Source organism: Phyllobates terribilis, unplaced genomic scaffold (assembly GCF_046119375.1).
Source record: "Phyllobates terribilis strain yellow unplaced genomic scaffold, ASM4611937v1 Scaffold_1019__1_contigs__length_468203, whole genome shotgun sequence".
Taxonomy (NCBI): Eukaryota; Metazoa; Chordata; class Amphibia; order Anura; family Dendrobatidae; genus Phyllobates; species Phyllobates terribilis.
The window spans coordinates 335,980-345,038 of NW_027363779.1; the positions used below are offsets into that span (position 1 = coordinate 335,980).

Below are 9,059 nucleotides of genomic sequence, written 5' to 3' on the forward strand. Positions count from 1 at the left end.
GCAAGCGAATGAAGAAAGTCACCAGTCCATCCTGTAGCCGTATACAAGGCAAGCGAATGAAGAAAGGCACCAGTCCATCCTGTAGCCGTATACAAGGCAAGCGAATGAAGAAAGGCACCAGTCCATCCTGTAGCCGTATACAAGGCAAGCGAATGAAGAAAGGCACCAGTCCATCCTGTAGCCGTATACAAGGCAAGCGAATGAAGAAAGCCACCAGTCCATCCTGTAGCCGTATACAAGGCAAGCGAATGAAGAAAGCCACCAGTCCATCCTGTAGCCGTATACAAGGCAAGAGAATGAAGAAAGGCACCAGTCCATCCTGTAGCCGTATACAAGGCAAGCAAATGAAGAAAGGCACCAGTCCATCCTGTAGCCGTATACAAGGCAAGAGAATGAAGAAAGTCACCAGTCCATCCTGTAGCCGTATACAAGGCAAGCGAATGAAGAAAGTCACCAGTCCATCCTGTAGCCGTATACAAGGCAAGCGAATGAAGAAAGGCTCCAGTCCATCCTGTAGCCGTATACAAGGCAAGCGAATGAAGAAAGTCACCAGTCCATCCTGTAGCCGTATACAAGGCAAGCGAATGAACAAAGCCACCAGTCCATCCTGTAGCCGTATACAAGGCAAGCGAATGAAGAAAGTCACCAGTCCATCCTGTAGCCGTATACAAGGCAAGCGAATGAAGAAAGCCACCAGTCCATCCTGTAGCCGTATACAAGGCAAGCGAATGAAGAAAGCCACCAGTCCATCCTGTAGCCGTATACAAGGCAAGCGAATGAAGAAAGGCACCAGTCCATCCTGTAGCCGTATACAAGGCAAGCGAATGAAGAAAGGCTCCAGTCCATCCTGTAGCCGTATACAAGGCAAGCGAATGAAGAAAGTCACCAGTCCATCCTGTAGCCGTATACAAGGCAAGCGAATGAAGAAAGGCTCCAGTCCATCCTGTAGCCGTATACAAGGCAAGCGAATGAAGAAAGTCACCAGTCCATCCTGTAGCCGTATACAAGGCAAGCGAATGAACAAAGCCACCAGTCCATCCTGTAGCCGTATACAAGGCAAGCGAATGAAGAAAGTCACCAGTCCATCCTGTAGCCGTATACAAGGCAAGCGAATGAAGAAAGCCACCAGTCCATCATGTAGCCGTATACAAGGCAAGCGAATGAAGAAAGCCACCAGTCCATCCTGTAGCCATATACAAGGCAAGCGAATGAAGAAAGCCACCAGTCCATCCTGTAGCCGTATACAAGGCAAGCGAATGAAGAAAGGCACCAGTCCATCCTGTAGCCGTATACAAGGCAAGAGAATGAAGAAAGGCACCAGTCCATCCTGTAGCCGTATACAAGGCAAGCGAATGAAGAAAGGCACCAGTCCATCCTGTAGCCGTATACAAGGCAAGCGAATGAAGAAAGCCACCAGTCCATCCTGTAGCCGTATACAAGGCAAGCGAATGAAGAAAGCCACCAGTCCATCCTGTAGCCATATACAAGGCAAGCGAATGAAGAAAGCCACCAGTCCATCCTGTAGCCGTATACAAGGCAAGAGAATGAAGAAAGGCACCAGTCCATCCTGTAGCCGTATACAAGGCAAGAGAATGAAGAAAGGCACCAGTCCATCCTGTAGCCATATACAAGGCAAGAGAATGAAGAAAGGCACCAGTCCATCCTGTAGCCGTATACAAGGCAAGCGAATGAAGAAAGCCACCAGTCCATCCTGTAGCCGTATACAAGGCAAGCGAATGAAGAAAGGCACCAGTACATCCTGTAGCCGTATACAAGGCAAGAGAATGAAGAAAGTCACCAGTCCATCCTGTAGCCGTATACAAGGCAAGCGAATGAAGAAAGGCACCAGTCCATCCTGTAGCCGTATACAAGGCAAGCGAATGAAGAAAGCCACCAGTCCATCCTGTAGCCGTATACAAGGCAAGCGAATGAAGAAAGGCACCAGTCCATCCTGTAGCCGTATACAAGGCAAGCGAATGAAGAAAGGCACCAGTCCATCCTGTAGCCGTATACAAGGCAAGCGAATGAAGAAAGGCACCAGTCCATCCTGTAGCCGTATACAAGGCAAGCGAATGAAGAAAGTCACCAGTCCATCCTGTAGCCGTATACAAGGCAAGCGAATGAAGAAAGGCACCAGTCCATCCTGTAGCCATATACAAGGCAAGCGAACAATCAACCTAAAACTAAAAGGGTTAAACACTTCCTGGGGGCCTGCAATATTCAGATATAGCTCAGGATAGTTGTGTCCACTGGGTGATGGGCTAGGCAGTAAAGGATATGACCCCAACAGTCAATCGGGAAACTCTGATCGTATATATCTTTAATTATCCAGGTTCAAAGTTACTGATTTTGATGGATCCTCTGCTCATTCAGATCAATCCAGCGGAGTGCGTCTTTCAGATGTTCAAAAAAGAAAGTCTCTCCCAGAGCCGCCGCTCTAAGTTTCGCAGGGTAAATCATGGAGTATGAGGTTTGCAGACTACGCAGCCTTCAGTTTACATCAAGAAACTGCGCCCTGCGTTTTGAAACTTCAATGGAGTAATCCGGAAAAAAGAAATTCTTTGGCCGTTAATAGAGATGTCCCCTTTATCACGGGCGGCCTTAAGGGTGGCATCTCTGTCTTTGTAGTGCAGCAGCTTTATTAATACTGGACGTGGAGGGGACCCTGGTGACAGTGGCCGGGTTGGCACCCTGTGCGCCATTTCCACAGCAAAGAAGGCAGACAGGCAATCAGCCCCAAACAAAGAACGTAACCATGTCTCAAAGTACTCATTCGGATTATTGCTCACAGTTTTTTCAGGGACACCCATCACTCTTATATTATTTCGCCGGAGTCTGTTCTCCAATCATCAGTTTTAGGTAATAGGGCCATGATCGGCTGTCCATGTCTGTGGCTGTCCTGTGATATCTGAGACTGTTTATCCTCCAGATCACTGGTTCTGCCCTCTGCTGCTGTAGTGCGGTTGTTAACCTTTTGTAGCCCTTGCCTCATAAAACAAAGTTCCTCTTTAATCTCTCCCATCTGGCTGTTAAGTGAGGCTAAAGCAGCTTCATACTGTGTTACAGCCACAAACACATCCTTTATCGTGGGCTCATTAATGTTCTGATCTGTATTATGGTGGGAAGCAGTGATTTCTGGCTGAGGCTGCGGGCACGGGAACTTGCAGGAGCTTATCAGCAGTGTTATTGAATTCCTCTGAGAGCACAGAGAAAGGATTAGACACCTCAATGATTTGTGTCTGTGCCTCATTGTCAGTGCAGGCTCCTGTGTCTGAAGCTCTAACAAATCCAGCCAGCCTCAGTGCTGTGCCTGCAGCCACTGACTTCCCTGTTCTGCTACCTGCTGCAGAGGAGCCTGCGCCATCTTGGGTGCCTCCATTCCCTCCTGCTCCCCGTCGTCTCGCTGCTGCTCCTCTGGCCATGATCGCTCCTCCTATGCACACCGGTAAGTGCTAGGACGTGTATAGAAGGGGCAATACCGCTTTTTATTAAGTTAGGGGACCAATGGATCCTCCGGCAGGCTAGTTATCCCAGGGGCTCTCCTAGCACACTTCCACTCACATGTCCGTCCACGCCACGCCCCATGGGTGTAATTTTTACACATGGACTAATTAAACGCATGTTTTTACTTGGAGCTGGATACCGCATCTTCTTTGGCTATTCATCACGCTTTGATCAGAACCTTCTCCCGAGCTCCAATCATGAACCACACAGGTGAGCTGGATTTACTTTATCTCTTATCAGTAATCATGTCCACAGTATGTCTACGAGCATGATAGGAAACCTTAGAAGACTGCAATAGCACTGAAGACACATTAACCACTTAAGGACCGAGCCACTTTGTATGTTAATGACCCGGCCTCATTTTACAATTCTGACCGGCGTCACTTTATGTGGTAATAACTCTGGAGCTTCCGCACATCCCAGCGATTCTGAGAATGTTTTTCGTGACACATTGCACTTCATGTTAGTGGTAAATTTTGGTCGTTATTATTTGCATTTATTTATGAAAATATCAAAAATTGTACAAAAAAAAATTGAGAATTTTGCAATTTTATAACATTGAATTTTTATGCCCTTAAACCAGATATTTATTAACTATTTTTGGTGGTAAAACTAACATTTACTACATGTCTACTTTACATCAGAGTCATTTTTAAATCATATTTTTTTTGTTACGAAATTAGAGGGTTAGAAATTTATCAGAAGTTTCTCATTTTTTCAAGAAAATTTACAAAACCTATTTTTTAGGGACCACATCATGTTTGACTTTGAGGGGCCTATGTGACAGAAAATACCCAAAAGTGACACGATTTGAGAAACTGCACCAATCAAAATTGCTCAAAACCACATTCAAGAAGTTTATTAACCCTTTAGGTGCTTTACAGGGATGAAAGCAATGTGGAAGAGAAAAATGAAAATTACATTTTTTCACACAAAAATGTTGCTTTAGCCCCAAATTTTGCATTTTTAAAAGGATGAAAGGAGAAAATGCATCATACAATTTGATGTGCACTTTCTCCTGAGTACACCGATACCCCATATGTGGGGGAAAACCTACTGTTTGGGTGCATGGCAGGGCTCAGAAGGGAAGGAGCGCCATTTGACTTTTGGAGTGTAAAATCGTCTAAATAGATAGCGGACGCCATGTCACGTTTGCAGAGCCCCTGATGTGCCTAAACAGTGGAAACCCCACACAACTGACCCCATTTTGGAAACTACAACGCTCAAGGAATTTATCTAAAGGTATGGTGAACATTATAAAACCACAGGTGCTTCACAGAATTTTAAGAAATTGGACTGTGAAAATTAAAAATTATGTTTTTTCTCCAAAAATGTTGTTTTAGCCACGAAATTTTCATTTTCACAAAGAAATCATCCGGTGGTGCAGTGATCATATTGACTCCATATGTGTTTCACAAAATGTTATACCATTGAACGGTGAAGAACATAAATGACATATTTACCACTAAAATGTTGTTTTAGCCCCAGATTTTACATTTTCACAAGGGGAAATGGGCAAACATGACCACGTAATTTGTTACACAATTTCTGCTAAACGTGGCGATACCCCATATGTGGCTGTACTGTACTGCTTAGCCACATGGCGAGACTCGGGAGGGAAGGAGCGCTATTTGACTCTTGGAGAACAAATTTTCATAGAATAATTTGCAGACTCCATATACAAAGCCCCTAAGTGGCAGAAGAGCAGTATCCCCCCCTCAAGTGACCCAAGTGACCAGAAACAAGCAGCAATGAATGTTGCCAAATGAAAATGGAAATATGTCATTATAGTGCCTGGTACATTGTAGTGACTGGTACATTGTAGTGCCTGGTACATTGTAGTGCCCGGTACATTGTAGTGACTGGTACATTGTAGTGCCTGGTACATTGTAGTGACTGGTACATTGTAGTGCCCAGTACTTTGTAGCGCTCAGTACTTTGTAGCGCCCATTACATTATGCCCGGCTCGTGCTTCTGGAGTCACGCACCCTGGAAATTATGTGGGCTCTTCTATCTACAGTAATGACAAACATGTGGACGCTAACTGTGCTTTCAGCACACTGTGGGGCTCAGGAGGAGGAGGGTTTTTGGATTTGGGAGCGCAGATTTTGCTGGATTTCTTTTAGTGGGAGCCACGTCACTTTTCCAGAGCCTTTGTTCTACCAGTAATGTGGACGCCCCCTATATTACTGTTTACAGATGATGAACCTGAGTGGGGACTTGTTTTTTTGTGGGTTGAGTAGAAGCTTTTATTGGTGGAATTTTGGGGTACAGAACATTTTGGATCATTTATCCTGTGCTGTACACTGAACACTTACATCGGGGTTTCAATCTAAATCTATAAAATACGTGTTTCAGATGACACCGCCGAGGGATCCATTCACTATAATGAGGCAGCAGAGTTGCTCTGGACTCTGTGTTGGCTCTGATCAGCGGTGTTCTTCTTTTCAAAAGTGCACAAAGCTGTGGCGGATCGTGCTTTTGTGTACGCTTAAAAAAACGGACAACGACGGATCACAGGTCAGACGGCGTCCACAGTGTCTCCATCTGTCTCATTATAGGGAATCTTCCCCCGGGGTTTTGTCTGAATCACTAGCTCAATCATTTATATGGCAGCATGAGACTTGTGTAAGAACAATATGGAAGTAAAGGATGGAAGTAATATTAAAGCCAGTAATTATTATACACTGGACATTATTACACACCTGTGGAAACATCTACCGGAATCTCCTCCTTCCCGTCACTCACACACGGCTGATCCTCCCTCGTCATCGCTTCTTCTTCTGTCTCGTCTTCCTCTTTATTCTTAGTCGGATCTTCCTCCTGATATATCAGATGTAACAATCAGCACAATACAAGAAGCCACCAAAATCTGTGACATCTATGACCTCGATCAGAAATGTCCCCCCATATACAGATCCGGTACAGGGCTCAGCACCGTCTACCTGATGACTCTCCGGGATGTTGTGATTCTCTTCTGGACAGTCCTGGGGATACAGAGGACGGGGACATCTCTCTGGTGGATTTCTTTCCATGAGTCCATCTGTAGGAAACACATAGTGACAGAATACAGTGACATGTAAAAGTTTGGGCACCAATGGTCAAAATTACTGTTATTGTGAATAGTTAAGCTGAAGATGAAATGATCTCTAAAAGGCCTAAAGTTACAGGTGACACATTTCCTTTGTATTTTAGGCAAAAAATAAATAAATAAATAAATAATGCAAAAGTTTAGGCACCCTGCATGGTTAGTACCTAGTAGAGCCCCCTTTTGCAAGTATCACAGCTTGTAAACCCTTTTCTGGCCAAATTCTTATTTGAGGGATTTTCATCCTTTCTTCCTTTGAGAATTCTTCCAGTTCTGTGAGATTCTTGGGTCATCTTGCCTCCTCTGCTATTTTGCAGTCTAGCCACAGATTTTCAAGATGTTCAGATCAGGGGACTGTGAGGGCCATTGTAAAACCTTTAAGCTTGCGCCTTTTCAGATCGTCTATTGTGGATTGTGACGTGTATTTAGCATCATTATCCATTTGTAGAATCATCCTCTTTTCACCTTCAGCTTTTTTACAGATGGTGTTATGTTTGCATCAAGAATTTGTTGAAATTTCATTGAATCCATTCTTCCCTCTACCAGTGAAATGTTCCCAGTCCCACTGACTGCAACAGAACCCCAAAGCATGATTGATCCACCACCATGCTTAATAGTTGGCCAGTTGTTCTTTTCCTGAAATTCTGTGCCCTTTTTTCTCCACACATACCTCTGATCATTTTCTATTTTACCCTCATCAGTCCACAGGACTTGTTTCCAAAATTCATCAGGCTTGTTTAGATGTTCTTTTGTACTTCTGACACTGAATTTTATGATGAGAATGCAGGAGAGGTTTTCTTCTGATGACTCTTCCATGACGGCCATATTTGTGCAGGTGTCTCTGAACAGTAGAACAATGTACCACAACTCCGGAGTCTGCTAAATTTTTCTGAATGTCTTTTGCAGTCAGATGGGTGTTCTGATTTGCCTCTCTAGCAATCCTACGAGCAGCTATCACTGAAATTTTGCTTGGTCTTCCAGACCTTAAATTGACCTCCACTGTGCCTGGTAACTGCCATTTCTAAATTACATTTCTGAGGAAAGGGAAACTTGAAAACGCTTTGCTATCTTCTTATAGCCTTCTCATGCTTTGTGGTCTCCACCATTTTCAGAGTGCTCGGCAGCTGCTTAGATGAACCCATGGCTGCTGGTTTTGGCACAATGTTAGAGGGGGCTGGGTTTTTATAAAGCTAAGAAATTTGCATCACCTGGTCTTTACTATCGATGATAGTGAACGAGCCATAACCCTAACAGGCTAAGTAAGGTCTGAGACCTAGGTTGAAGTTATCTGAGCACAAATCTCCAAGGGCGCCCAAACTTTTACATCAGCCCATTTTCCTTTTTGTAGCTTTTAAAATGTAAAAAATGTCAATATTTCTTATTTTTTTCCTAAAATAAAAAGGAAATGTGTCACCTTTAACTTTAGGTCTTTTAGATCATTTCATCTTCAACTTGCTTAACTGTTCACAATAAGTCATTTTGACCAGGGGTGCCCAAACATTTACATGACACTGTAGATTGTGTCATGTGATGATGAGATGATGGGAGTAGTAGTAGGTGACCACAGAACAGACATGACAGTCTCCCTCCTCACCCTGCTGATCGGCCCATATTGCGGTCGCCTCTTGTGCTCCATGTATAACCTCAATCTTAATATCAATCAGATCTTCACCCTAAAAAGAACAATGTAAGATGAGCTCAGGTCCCATCACTTCATGGTCAGATGTTGTGGGGACTTCAGTGTCATCTACCTGATGATCCTCCGGGATGTTGTGATTCTCCTCTGGACAGTCCTGGGGATACAGAGGACGGGGACATCTCTCTGGTGGATTTCTCCTCCTGGATCCATCTGTGGAGACACACAGACTGAATACATGACCTGCCGTGTATCTGTCTATATATGAGATCCGTCTCTCAGAACCAGTAATTCAATGTTTATGTATCAGTGAATAAATTACATTGTTGTGGTCCTCACCACCGGTACCGAGGTCCCAGCACATTGTGGCCTCAAGTATGAAGTGATAATCAGCGAGGCCAAAGCCTAATGCTCTCTGCTCTGCACTCAGAGGATGAGGACCCTGAGGAGAGGGACAGAGAAGATCAAGGCTGTGGAGTCGGAGCCCATTTTGCTGGAGTTGGTATAAAATGGACCGAGTGACCCCTAAAATATATAATAAATTGGGTATAGTAATTCAATGCAGTTTGTGGGGAATATTTTTTCTAAGAATTTGGGAAAGTTATGAAATGTCCTACAAATGTCTGTCCTATGCCTGATCTAAGGGTCTAGACTTTTAGCTGAGATTAATCTGTGCTACAGTAAATTTATCACTTAAACATGAGCCATGTATGAGGGAGTCGGAGTCGGTGTCATGGAAATTGAGGAGTCGTAGTCGGAGGTTTGGCTTACCGACTCCACAGCCCTGGAGAAGACCCTCGTCAGTCAGATGAAGGAGCCGTACTAAGAAAC

The 9,059-nt window shown here is 44.2% G+C and overlaps 1 protein-coding gene across 1 annotated transcript in view; it reads right to left on the reverse strand.

Annotated features, from left to right (window-relative positions):
- LOC141241678 (uncharacterized) overlaps window positions 1-8,261 on the reverse strand; it is a 61,316-nt gene extending 53,055 nt beyond the window's left edge. Inside the window, exons 1-3 of the mRNA XM_073668791.1 lie at window positions 8,187-8,261; window positions 6,450-6,547; window positions 6,210-6,327 (exon numbers count right to left, since the gene is read on the reverse strand). Of these exons, the coding sequence (XP_073524892.1) occupies window positions 6,210-6,327; window positions 6,450-6,539 (208 nt within the window). The 5' untranslated portion in view covers window positions 6,540-6,547; window positions 8,187-8,261. The remainder of the gene's footprint in view (window positions 1-6,209; window positions 6,328-6,449; window positions 6,548-8,186) is intronic.
- Window positions 8,262-9,059: the final 798 nt, after the last annotated feature.